This window comes from Aplysia californica, unplaced genomic scaffold (assembly GCF_000002075.1).
Source record: "Aplysia californica isolate F4 #8 unplaced genomic scaffold, AplCal3.0 scaffold00796, whole genome shotgun sequence".
NCBI classification, from domain to species: domain Eukaryota; kingdom Metazoa; phylum Mollusca; class Gastropoda; order Aplysiida; family Aplysiidae; genus Aplysia; species Aplysia californica.
Genome location: NW_004798066.1, coordinates 153,820 through 166,820, shown reverse-complemented (window position 1 = coordinate 166,820; position 13,001 = coordinate 153,820). Strand labels below are relative to the sequence as shown.

The window sequence follows — 13,001 nt, the reverse complement described above, 5'->3', positions numbered from 1 at the left end:
TCTGTTTAAAAGGATAGGTTTAATTTTGCTGAAAGCTTTTTTAAGATACTGCAATTCTCTTTCTTAAAATCTCCCTGTCACTTCCTGCATCTGGCGTAATTGTGCAACCAAGGTATTTACAACTGTTGAGCTGTTTTATTCTTTCGTTCTTACATGTCATGTGATGTTGCATCCTGGGATGTCAACTCTTTTTTGAGATCATCATGCATTCCATTTTCTTGCTATTCAGTAAAAGCCCCTTCTCTTTGCTTTTCTCTGTCCCTCTAGATAGAATCTCTTGGTGCTTAGACTCAGAATCAGCTATTAAAGTTTTAGTAGAGGGTTTTACGGCGCTCGCAACTGCATAAGGTCGTATGAGCCAGCTATCAAAACAGTATCACCAGAGTACCATGTGTTGTTAATATTGTAGCTGCCTACCTTGACTCCTACATCACTGATGTTACGCAGTATTATTTCGCTGTATGAATTAAAGAGATGAGGAAATAAGAAACATCCTTGTCGTATACAGTGTTAAGTAATGTTCTCACTTCTTTAATACCCACCACTTCTAGTGCTGTGATCATTTCAATGAGTATGATATCTGAGCCTGGAATCTGGCGCTTTGCCATATTTCATTTTATCCATGGCGACTTGTACTTCTTCTATTAGAATTACACGTGCAGTGACTGAAATAAGAATTATATTTGTTTCTTTCCCTCTATTACAACAAACAATCTCGATTTAGTGTATTGTTTATAGTAGACTTTTGTTTAAAGCTGGGGCCCAAATGGCATGTCGGCCGGAAAAAACGGAAAAAGCCGGAAGATTTGCATCCCTGTATGCAGTAATAATGAAAAACTTGTGACGATAAACATCCTGAAGATGAATACATGGTGTCAAAGATTTGGCAAAACCCAAGGCAGCCGCCATTAATACCAACAACCTTTCTTACAAAATCTTGTATAAAGTGTTAGACAAGAGAACTTAACTGACACCGACAAGCATAAACATATGTGGTGAGAGAAGTTAGAGTGGCACTTTAAGAGTAATAAAAGTCAAATAACCCAGCTATACAAATAGGGGTACAACAATGGTGTGTGACCAAAAAAAAAAAAAAAAGACGAAATGCCGAGAACAAAACAAAGCACAAGATAAACAGTCAAAGCTCAGAGCTTAGCTAGTATGTCAGACACCACCACCCCAAGTCAGTCCCAGTGCGCACCAGTGCTCAGCTGACCTCGGGAGCCCCTGCGAGACTGCGGCAGCTCCAAGATAATTCTGCCATCGTCCGAATCCACTACAGAAATTTCCGGAAGCTCAGGGATAGAGTGGCGGTTGCCTCCTAGGAGAATCAGTCAGGGTCAGGAAAGAGACCAAAAACATCCGCATCCTCTCTTAGAATAACAGTCCTTACAACTAATTCAAAACAGATGCAAGTTTCTCATGAAAAATCATGAGCTCCCCTGATGAGAATAGGCATCCCAGCTTCAAAAAGAAAATGCGCTGATACTTATAAGGGCTAAGGGATAATGTGTAAAGAGCAAAGCCTTGGTATCTGCAACTAAATCGCTTCCTACAAAAGCCACACAAGAGTCATTATGAAATTTAGTCGATGCAAGTCAGAAAGGGGAAAAAACTTTTAATCTACTTCCCTATTAAACTTCCTGATAACAAACGGTAACTTTTCTTTTCAACAATTTCTGCTGTTACTCAGTGCAAGAGAGATTCTGTAATCCAGAAACCCTTGCTATCAGTGCCAACAAAGAAACAGCTCTGATAAAAATCTCTTTGCAAAATGCAACAAAAGCCAAGAACTGCAAATGGCTATCATTAGTAGAAGCAACAAGAAAATGTATTATTAGTGAGACATGTCAAAAAACAAGGACAAAAGAGCAACTATAAGAACACACACACCCACAAAAGCTGTAATTGTAAGCTGATCAAGCTAATTCAAGTCACCCAAGACATGATTTTTTTAAAAATTGCTTCATTGCAAGCTTCCATTTGTCCTTTAACACTTTTCCTACCACAAAGTGGCCTCACTGGATAGCGAGCCGCAATATACGGCTCAATGGTTCACTGTCTATTCCAATCCAGTTATGAAAAGACACAAAATTCTCCGCCGATCCACATTTTCGAAATAACAGAATAGACTTCCTGTTAACGGACATGAAAGAAAATATAGCACTGACGGACAATTTTCAGTCATTTCAACGCTTTCAACAATTTTCAGTCATTTCAACGCTTTATTCCGGTCTCCTTCAAAATGTAAAAATAAAAATAAAAGTGCTCTGCTGACTTCGGTATCATATTTTTACTGCTATAATAGGTACACATACATAACTGTCAGCATTTCTTTGCATTACTTGAGGCAATCTACTGTGAAGTTTGAATGATGCTGTTGTTGTATTTTTTGTTAGTTATGACCTTTCAAAGCAAGGAAAAATTGTTGACTTCATATGACATTTCTGATACTGCATAATCACTTTTAGACACCCCAAACTAAAATAATTGGAATAAACATTCAATGTTGTATCACCATCTGGTAAACTATTTTTGTACCATCAGTTTGAAGGGCTGTATATGGTTTGTGTGTATTTACTTGGACGTTTTGACATTCTCCTTTGGTGGGGTAAAGGGGTAAAAGTAGGTCAGGGAAAAGCCCCGGGCCAGTGGAGGCTTTTGGCCTGGTAGGAAAAGAGTTAAGAAAGTTTAATCTTAAAAACATTGTGACTTCAAGAGATAAAGGAGATAGTGAATCACTACTTCTGAGTTACAGTCCTTCAGGCTTTAAGATAAAAAATCTTAGAGGATATCATGGGACTGCACAAATCAGTTATTTTTGTACCAGTCTACACATGACCCTCACTCATTTCAACAAACTTCCGGTGTATCATTTCTGTCAAAATGATCTCGTTGTACAGCTTTCTTAAAACTGCAAATAGCATTTTGTCAAATGGCAAAAATCAGAAGCCAGAAGCACACAGATATCTATTACTCATCTAAAAGAAAGAAAATGTTTCATATTAACAGCATAATATCACCTATATTCTACTGCAATCAAAGAAATAGTAGGCCTAAGCAAAAACAACAGAGAAAGTAGCCTAATACATTTTCGCATATGGCTGATTTTTTAGTTTTAGTTTCTTTAGTAGAGGTTTTACGGCACTCGCAACTGCATGCGGTCAAATGAGCGCCAAGGGGTGGATGTCAACAAAGAAGTCCTTCCAGGGAAACAGGTTTACTCTGTTCACCTCTCTAGCTTCAACAGCACAAAGTCCGCTTCAACTATCATGGCACCCCGGAAATAGCGGGTCACAAGAGTGTGACAAACATACAAAAGAAGTAGAGGAAAAATGACTCTAGTAAAGATTAGGAAAGAAAATGTGTGCATAAGAACATGGTTAATGTCCCCCCTTTGGGAATGGTCTTGAGACACTTCAGTCAGTAGCACTGCCGCGGGGGGAAAGTTGATTTTGTACACATGAAATAATCCTGTAACAAGTATGAAGAAATGAACACAAGAAAATTGTAATTAAATCTTTAAGAAGCATTAGTGTGTTCAACATCTGAGAAGAAAAAAACCCAACAAAAACAAGAGACCCTTTGAAGACCAACCCTTGCAGTCTGGAAACAAAACCAAAGGAAATTTGACCCTCTTCCATTAACTCTGAAGTTGTGACCGAAAAGGAAAATACAAAACACTGGAATATAGAAAGACTGATTCACATACATTAAAAAAAGTGCCTTTTAAAAATCCCATGCAGTATCCAAAGTACACAATTTCTCAGGTGAGATTCAGAAAAAAAGTCTTTTTCATTCCACCACAGAGATATCCCAGTCTGTTCAGTCAGCGAGATGGCAAGATGGCATGATAAATGTCACATTAGACTAATCCCAAAATCAGTTTCATAACTAATTCATCCTTAAGTAATTCTCTTTAACTTACGGTGGTCTCCAAAAAAAGAACTGCCGAGGGTAGACGGAGTGGAGCTCACAGAAGACGAGGAGTGTGGATGGCCCAAGCCAACAACAGAATCACTGTTGGCTGACTGCGTGGAAAAAGAACGGTTGATTCGACTCTTCTCTGGACAAGACGCCAAGCGCAGCATCGATGGGACGCCACCTCGGAGGTCCAGATTGCTCTTGCTCAAGGACATTCCTGTACAAAGATTGAAGGAGGTTAAATGTGTACATTTCCACCTTCATCTCTTTAATGATGTACATGTATAACTAATCAGGGAATTGCCCCAGTTAATTTGCGTCACCGCCACTAAAATGCTAATTTATCCCCAAATGTGTTAGTGTGTTTGTGTGTGTGTGTGAGTGCATGCGTACGCGCGCACACGCGCGAGAGAGAGAGAGAGAGAGAGAGAGAGAGAGAAAGAGAGAGAGAGAGAGAGAGAGAGAGCGAGAGAGAGACAGAGAGAGAGTGGTGAGTGGGAGGGAGCGCATACCCTCACATGTGTTATTGCATAAGTGAAGGTGAACAGCGTTTCTGAAAAGAGGGGGTGGGGCGTGTAAGGCATATTTTGGACTGTCGTTCACGGCACCTATTAAATCAGTATTGAATGTGAAATTAAGAGCAGGGTGACAGTGAAATTTATTTCAAAACCCATAGCCTGTACCAAGAGAAACTATACTAAAACATACTTTCAATTGTGTACCCATAGGGCACTGATAAGTCCTGACTTGTTACGTATGAGAGACAATTTTAACTAGCTTTCCTCTAAAAGTTTTTAAAAAAAATGAATCTTGACCTGGGCCTGTCAACACCATGTTTGAGTTTCAGCATTCATGGATTTTAATAAGCATGTAAGACAAAACTTATTTAAAGAAAAACTTTATAGTTAGGCTCACAGCAGAGCAAAAAAGTGACAGTGGAGAGAGCATCATGTAACGAGAGCTGGGGCTGAGAGGACTGTGAGAGCGTGGGATGTAATGATGCTGAAAATCTGGCAATCACTGTATCGTAGACATAAGCATTGATTTTTTTCCACATTGCTAAATCACAAAACCAGTTTTAGTCAGTAACAAGATACCATGATGCATAGGCATCCAACTCCAACATAGGGGTGCTATGCCACACAGAGCTCTGATCACATAATTAAGTTTCCAGGTCTTATCCTCCACCATCTCATCAGGCACTTCAAGTTCAAGTTCAAATGCATCAAAAAACGATGTTTCTTTTTTCTCCAGCATTATTAGTCCGTCTAATGTGAAGTCTGCGTTTTAGGTTTCAGTATTGTTCGAGTGGAAGTTCAGGTGTTGTTGTTCTCTGTTAGTTTTGATGTTTTGGAAAGTGGTGTTGTAGTTTGCTTTGGATGAGTTCTTGGAGAGAGAAGAAGCTATTGTGTTTGCGATGTCTCCCTGTGTTTCATGCCAGATGGTGTCTCGGCTTCTACCCAAAACATTTTTCACGATTTTGAAAACTTGGTTGAGTGGTGTTCGACAGTTGATTTTGGAAATGTAGCCTACTTTCTGAACGATTGTCTTTTGCTCTCCCTGAGGCATCTACGTGTCTCAGCTCAAGCTTTTAAATAATTAATTTTGTTTTCTGTTGTAGTATTGTCGATGGCTCTCCCATATGCAGCCCTCTTTTTCAATACAGCATCATCACACTCCCCAGAGAACCAGATTTTATTCTTCCATGGGTTTTGGGGATGTTTTGGTATGTGTTTGTGACATATTTCTAGAAGCGTTTCATGGAATTTGTTGTAGTTGAGGTCGAAAGTAGGATTCAAAATCTGGGAACATTCAGTGGCGAACCCGTCCCAGTGTGCTTTAAAAAAATTGAAGCGTTCTGGGATCGGGTCGTTTTGGAGGCTATTGTTTTTTAAAAGAATTGGGAAATGGTCCGTATGGTCATCTTGCATAGACCACTCGAGATCTGGACTAGGTCAGGGGGTACAAAAGGTGAGGTCAAGGGATGAAGTGCCAAAAGTGGATCTGTTTCTGTAAGAGGGGAACCTATCATTTAAGAGGCAGATATTATGAAATTTAAAAATCTTTTATTTTTCCTTTCTGGTCTGTGGGTTTCTCTCCCCAAAGGGGTCTGTGGGTATTAAAATCACCTAGCAAAATTAAGGGTTTTGGGAGCTGGAGTTATAAATCATTTAGTAGAGTTATTTTGAGGGGGTAATTTGGTGGGACAGAAAAGAGCAGATAGTGATTGGTCTGTGCAGGGTGACCGGTACGGCAATAGCCTGGAGGGTCGTCCTAAGATGTACTTGTCTGTGAAGTGTGTTGTTGTTGGAGTAGATGGCGGTTCCACCGGAAGCAATCTGGTTCTCTGTGTGAATTGTGATTATACGCAGTAAATCCTGTTAAGTCTATGGTTGTAGGCCTAAATAAGAACTTCCTTAAAAGAACTGGGATTTGAAGTCGATTTGTGGGAAAAATTCGATTTTCTTCCCTAAACTTGTACACTTCTTTTACAAAATCACCAAACACTGTTTTTACAACGAAAAGCTGTCTTTAAAGGCAAAAGAGAAATACTTTTGCGCGACTTTTTGTTGAAAAGACAGAAAGTCAAATTGGATAGTAGTTAAGCTAACTGGGATTTGAAGTTGATTTGTGCGAAAAATTAGATTTTCTTCCCTAAGCTTGTACACCTCTTTTACAAAATCATCTAACACCGTTTTTACGACGAAAAGCTGTCTTTATAGGAAAACTAATACTTTTGCAAGTTTTTATGTTGAAAAGCCAAAGTCAAATTGAATAGTGGTTGAGCAAATATTTTGTAGGCACATGTAGATATATAGACGTGTTTTACTACATTTATAGCACAGAAAAATTGGCAAAATTTGAATAATATTGGTCCTTTTCTTATTTTGGATGAAGAGTCACACAGTTAAAAGTTAAACAAAAGAGACATGTTACTATGATTCATTAACTCTTTGAATCCGGCACGCCACTTAAGTGGCGTTTGTGGCTCCGCGCTTTTACGGCACGCCACTTAAATGGCGTTTGCGGGGTACCGATTTCAAGCCACGAAAACTACAAGAAATACGAAACATTTTCCAGTCCAAGTTTAGTGATTCTAAAAGGCGGTAAAAATAGCGTCTTTTCCCATTATCGGCCACTTTGTACCGCTACGAGTACGCAGTTTGAACGCTGTTTTGTGCAGAGTATTTATTTCTACATTTGTTTACATTTTCGTGGCTTGTGTGCTAGCTCTCAATTATGTCTGGATCAAGACCTCGATCAACGCGGCTTTCTGCTGAACAAGCTAGTCAGTTTTTTCAAACTTTACTAGATGAAGAAAGTGACTGTAGTGAAGTGTCTGACATCGAACTTGATGGTGGTGGGAATGAATCCTCTAGCGATTCTGACTATGACCAGCCTGGCCCTTCTTCTAGATCTAGTTCTTGCTCTAGTTCTAGAACTAACTGTTTGACAACACCTGGTCCTGTGTCAAGCCAGTCTACTAGCAGGCCTCGAAACAAGGGAAAGGGTATTGGGAAGGGGCAAAGTAACAGAAATAATAGGCCCAGATCTAGATCTAGATCTAGATCTAGATCAAGATCTCCGTTGAGACCTTTAGCTCCGGAGTGGGAGAAAGTGACTGAGGGTTCTGCTGACAACGCTTTTCGTTTCGCCCCTCGATTCACAGGGATCAACCCAGATATTGACACCAGAGGAATGGTGCCTCTTGATTTTTTCAGGCTCTATTTTACTGATGAAATTGTGGAAGAGCTATGTAAAAACATCAACGATTACGGAAATCAAAGATGTGAGGCTAGAGCAGCAACGGCAACGGAGCGCTCCGTATACAAAAAGTGGCGTAAGATCACACCAGGTGAACTTTTCAAATTCTTTGCAGTAATCATTGCAATGGGGATTACAAAGAAGCCCAGTGTCTCTGACTACTGGAACACCGACTTGTCACATATGGCAACACCCTGGTTTCGGCAAATATTTCGTCGTGACCGGTTTCAGCACATTTTTCACACGATGCTGCATGCCTGTGAATTGGACGCACAAGGGAAAGCAAAAATTGAGCCGTTCGTTTCTTCACTTCTGGTGCAATTTCAGGCTGCATATTATCCAACACAAGAGCTTTCTTTGGATGAAATGGTCATTGGTTGGAAAGGAAGATGGGCTCACAAGCAGTACAACGCTACCAAACCAAGTAAATACCATGTCAAGACCTTCGGTCTCTGCGAAAGCGAGTCTGGTTATGTCATCAACCTACGTATTTACTTTGGTGCACAGACTTCCTTCGACCCCATGACAGCAGACGCACAACAATCTGTGAGAGTCTTTGAAACACTCCTGTCCCCTCTCGTCAAAGGCCACCATATATACGCTGACAGATACTACACCAGTATGCAACTCCTAAATCATCTGAGGGAAAAGCAGTTTTACTTCACCGGCACAGTGAACGCAAACCGGAAAGGCTTCCCTGCTGAGCTCAAAACAGCCAAACTGGCTCACAGGGAAATACAGTGGTATCTGCACAGAGAGAAGCAGCTTCTCTGTGTTCTTTTTAGAGATAAAAAAGCGAAAAAGTCCTGTGCTGCTGTCTCCAACAGTTCTTCTGTTGCCACGGTGACAGTAAAAGATGTCGAAAAACCATCGATGATAAACGCGTATAATTTCAACATGAATGGGTGCGACAGGGTTGATCAAGCTGTCCAAACCTACGGCATGTACACCAGGAAGAGCACTAAATGGTGGAAAAAAATCTTTTTTTTGATTTTTGAGGTCAGTCAAGTGAATGCCCACATTCTGCACATGAAAGCCGAGGGTAGGAAAACGCCACTATTGAAATTCAAGCATGATCTGATTTCAGAGATGTGCTCTCATGCAGCAGCACTCCTTCTGGAGGACATTGAACAGCAGCAGCCTGATGATAGAGGCCACATTCCATCAAACAACCCTGTGGCTGGAATGAAAAGCAATCATTTTGCAGTGAAGTCCAGCCTTACACGCGTTTGTCGACATTGCAACACCCCAACAAACAGGAAAAGGACCTCATTCTACTGCAAGGGATGCCCAAACCAGCCATTTTTGCATCCCACCCCATGCTTTGAGGCCTATCATCTTGCCCTGTGATGTAAATACAGGGCTTGGGGGCGGGGGGGGGGGGGGACAGTGACACTTGTTAGGGATGTGGACTTTGTGGATACATTTTTGTCTGTTTTCGTGACAATTTTCATTTGCTTGTGAAATGAACAGTTTTGCTGCTATACAGTTGAAATTTGGCCTGGACCTTCCTAAATGGATAAACTTTGATTAGATTTCACTCTTTGCTGCCTATTCGATGGATTGTACGAGCATTTTTGTGGTGAGTTGAAAATTTCAGTCTCATTTTTGGTTATTTTTCTCACTTTTCACTACTTTTATCCTCTATTGCCTACTTTGTGCTACAGTTACTAACCATTTTCACTCATATTGTGATTCTATGTCCAATTACGAATAGTTTGAGTGCTAACACAAACAAATCCATCAATTATTAACCGAATGAGAGAAGTTTTAACATAACACCCCTTTGCCGCCTCAAATCAGCTGCGTAAAATTGTGGAATCCCATGCGTACTGAAAGAGTTAAAGCGAAGTTTTAAATCAAACTACATATATACTGTTTGAAAACTCCTGAATTTTGTCGTAACATGAAAAATACCACTTATCATAGAATGCAAAAAGTCGACGTAATATGCTAAATTAATGCCCTGTCTGGAATAACCGACCCCAAATTAGCTCAGAACATTGTCTTTATGCTAAAAAATGTGTCTTGGACAGTGAATAAATGCTTCAACTGGTAGCTTACATCTAAAACAAAATTATTACAGTGGAACCTGCTGTACCAGCCACCTGTTCAAGACACCTGTATAATCATTCACTTCCCCCTCGTATATATATATTCATTATAATGACACAGTCCAAGATAACCATCTGTCTATGACAACCACTTTTCTCCTCCACAATCGATGGCCAAATTGGACAATTCTAAGTGTAGTTGTTTCCCTATCTTCTAGAAAGATAGAGAAGGGACTTTCCAAATCTAGACATATTCAAAAGTCAACAATGGAATTAAAATTAACTTGTTCAGAATTAAAAAGCTTTTTAGCATGTTTGGTTTACCAAAAGCTTGATGAAACAATGGGAAAGGGGTTTCTCGTGTAAACAACACAAGGTGCACTTGGTTATTTTGGTATTCTTGTAGAATGAAATTATGACCAACACAAAATGCACAAAGGGGTGCCCTGGGATGGGGGATACAAGATGAAACTTGTGGAGAACAGATTTTTCTCTCACCTGGGCCTGTAGAGCGATTGTCAGTGGAGCCAATGATGTGGGTCAAGGCATCATCAATTCTTTTTTGAAATTCCTGAAAATGAAAATGCAATTCAGGTTTTGAAGGATCATACGCTTTTCTTACCAGCATCTGATTGTCACCCATTGGTCAACTTGGATAAACATTGGAAGCGACCTAAGCAACATGACCAAATGCATATCTTTTTACAAACTCTGGCCTTGTAAGGCAGGCAAATTTGGTCGTGGGTTGATAAAATAGGGTGGCTGCGGCCGCGTGGAACAGGTGCTCGTTTTACACAGTTAAATTATTTAGAAAAACGCAAGGGAGGAAATGAAAAGTGGCTATTTGTACAGGTGGTCTTCATGGCAGGTTCGACTATATTAGGTTGGGGAGAAAGGTTTGTATAAGAGTGCAATAGGTAGTGAGGAGTAAATTTCGTTAAAATTTTTTTAAAAATCAAATAAAAAATATAAGTTGTTTCAATTTATTTATTCCTCATTTGTTATTGTCATCTCAAATGGTTGCAATCAGACATTTAGCCAAATAATTCCACAAAAGAAAGGTTTGTAATACAGGTCATTTAAAAGATAACGAACCAATTTCAAGACATAATATTTTAATAAGGAAAAGCAATAGAAAACTCAAGCTACGTCACAAGTATTGCAAACAAAATCGAACTGTACTTCCTGTCTTAAAAGTGTTCAATTTGACCACCACCAGCAGCAAGGGCAGCATCAATGGGATAATAGAATTCATCTCAGATGTGTTTCAAAACCTAATAATATCACTGTCAAATGGGTTGATTGCTGTTGTTATTCAAAGTTTAAGGTCATTGAGGTTAGTGGGTAGCGGTGGAATATAACACAATCTTTTACATATTCCCAGAAGAAAAAAAACAAAACACTTGCAGAGAAGTATGGGGATCAGGCAAGCCAGGCAGAGAGCACTGTCTTGGGCCCCTCTCCTACCTATCAGTCACTGGGGCACTTTTTCATTTCAAAAGGCTTAAAATCATCATGTGCCAATGGGACGGTCCTCCATCTTGTTGAAAAATGAAGTCATGTGAATCTGCTTGCATTGTTGATGTGAAAAGCAAGTTTTGGAGCATATCACGATAGGTCTATCCCGTTAAGGTATTTCTTCCCGATGTGACAATAGCATCTCGAAACAGCTATTCAAAAGTTAAATAGCGCCTCATTCAAATGGTCACTGACTCATTCGTGACCGGGGTCAGATTACAAGAAGCTGCACGCTGGCTGCTTGCGAACTGAAGTACTGCTTCCTAGCAGCCCTGACCAGTGATACACATACGAAAGGGCCATCAGCTCCAACTGCACATAAAGTGAAGGTTGAATCAAAATTGCATTTACACCAGCTGATTACTCTTACGTCAAAAATACTTTGGACAAAAAAAGTTTATACAAGAATGGTAACGATTTCCAAGTGGTAATTCTGAAATCTCAGAGTAAATTTGGCTGAAGAAAGAAAAGGCTTCACCTGAAACTGCTGGTCTGTCAGACAGACTACATTCTTTGGATCACAAGCTAAGGAAATGAACTCCAATCCGGTTGTGGCCCAACTGAAATAAAAATAAAAATTCATAAATAAACAAGTTTCTACTTTCCCTGCTTGTGTGTGTCTATTCTGTTGAGAATACTCGAGCTAAGCTTCAATCCCCAAGGTCACATTCAATTTTTTTCAATAAGCCTCAAATCTCAGAAACCTATTGACTTATTGATAAATATAATTTGCTTCTTTTGAAGACATGAAAGCGCCATATAACATTGTGGAAGTCCTGAAGCAAGTAACAAACTAGTATGTCCACTTATATCTGCCCTACAGGGTTTCCATTCATCAAGGAGAAAAACAGTCCTGGAGATGTTGTTTTTTTTTCTTTCCTTTTCCAGGTTTTTGTCACCATTTTCAGGGTAAATTTCTTTTTTAAAATGACAGAGCAAAGAAACTCTATCTTAAGTCATGGATCAATGTCTTTAGTTTTAGAAGAGGTTTTACAGCGTTCGCAACAGCATAAGGTCATATGAGCGCCAAAAAGATTAGAGGTGTTACAAGAGAGTAATAAACATAAAACAAAAGAAGGGGAGATAAGGACGATAGATGTTTCATAGGAAAGAAGAAGCAAACCACACCAGAGCACCCGCCAAACGCCCATAGATCAATGTCTGAACACAAAAAGGCCTCAGCCGAAAAGAAATTGCTGCTGGTAGGATATTCTTTCACCCAGTGTGACAGGGCAGCCCACCCACCAGCATGTTTTAGCAATCAAAAAGTAAAAGATTAGTAAACTGACTAGAAATATCACAAGATGGCCATGAACATTTAAGTTCTGTCATTGACCTAAACCATCACCACAACGCAAAAGCCCAACACCACGTCAAACTTATGTTGGTCATACCCCTGGCTTTGGCTTAGCATATGTGTTTTTAACCCCTTGCCTGCTCTGTGGGCACACCTGGTACGCGCCCTAACAATTCACTCTCGTGTGCGCTGTGGGTGTATCTGGTACGCCTAAAAACTCCCTGTTTTGTTTCGCGCATATCTTCGCTTCTACAGTTTTGAATAAACGTCACACTCTGTTATTCAGGGTTGAGAATGGCATGCCACAAAAAAGGCTGAAAACTACAGGGATGCCACCGGAACATTTCGAAAAAAATGAGGCATAAAATAGCTAAATCTGGTTATTTTAGAAGGGTTTGAGGTCATTTTGTTATCCTAATTTTAGAAAAAAATAATAACCACAG

At 39.9% G+C, this 13,001-nt stretch overlaps 1 protein-coding gene across 2 annotated transcripts in view; it reads right to left on the bottom strand.

Annotated features, from left to right (window-relative positions):
• Positions 1-13,001, bottom strand: part of LOC101852883 (mitogen-activated protein kinase kinase kinase 4) — a 74,016-nt gene that overhangs the window by 21,573 nt on the left and 39,442 nt on the right. Inside the window, exons 13-16 of one of the 2 annotated variants that reach the window (XM_035972686.1) lie at positions 11,740-11,821; positions 10,242-10,314; positions 3,929-4,141; positions 1,202-1,321 (exon numbers count right to left, since the gene is read on the bottom strand). In XM_035972686.1, coding sequence (XP_035828579.1) covers positions 1,202-1,321; positions 3,929-4,141; positions 10,242-10,314; positions 11,740-11,821 — 488 coding nt within the window. The remainder of the gene's footprint in view (positions 1-1,201; positions 1,322-3,928; positions 4,142-10,241; positions 10,315-11,739; positions 11,822-13,001) is intronic. The other variant, XM_005109611.3, reaches the window with a different exon arrangement.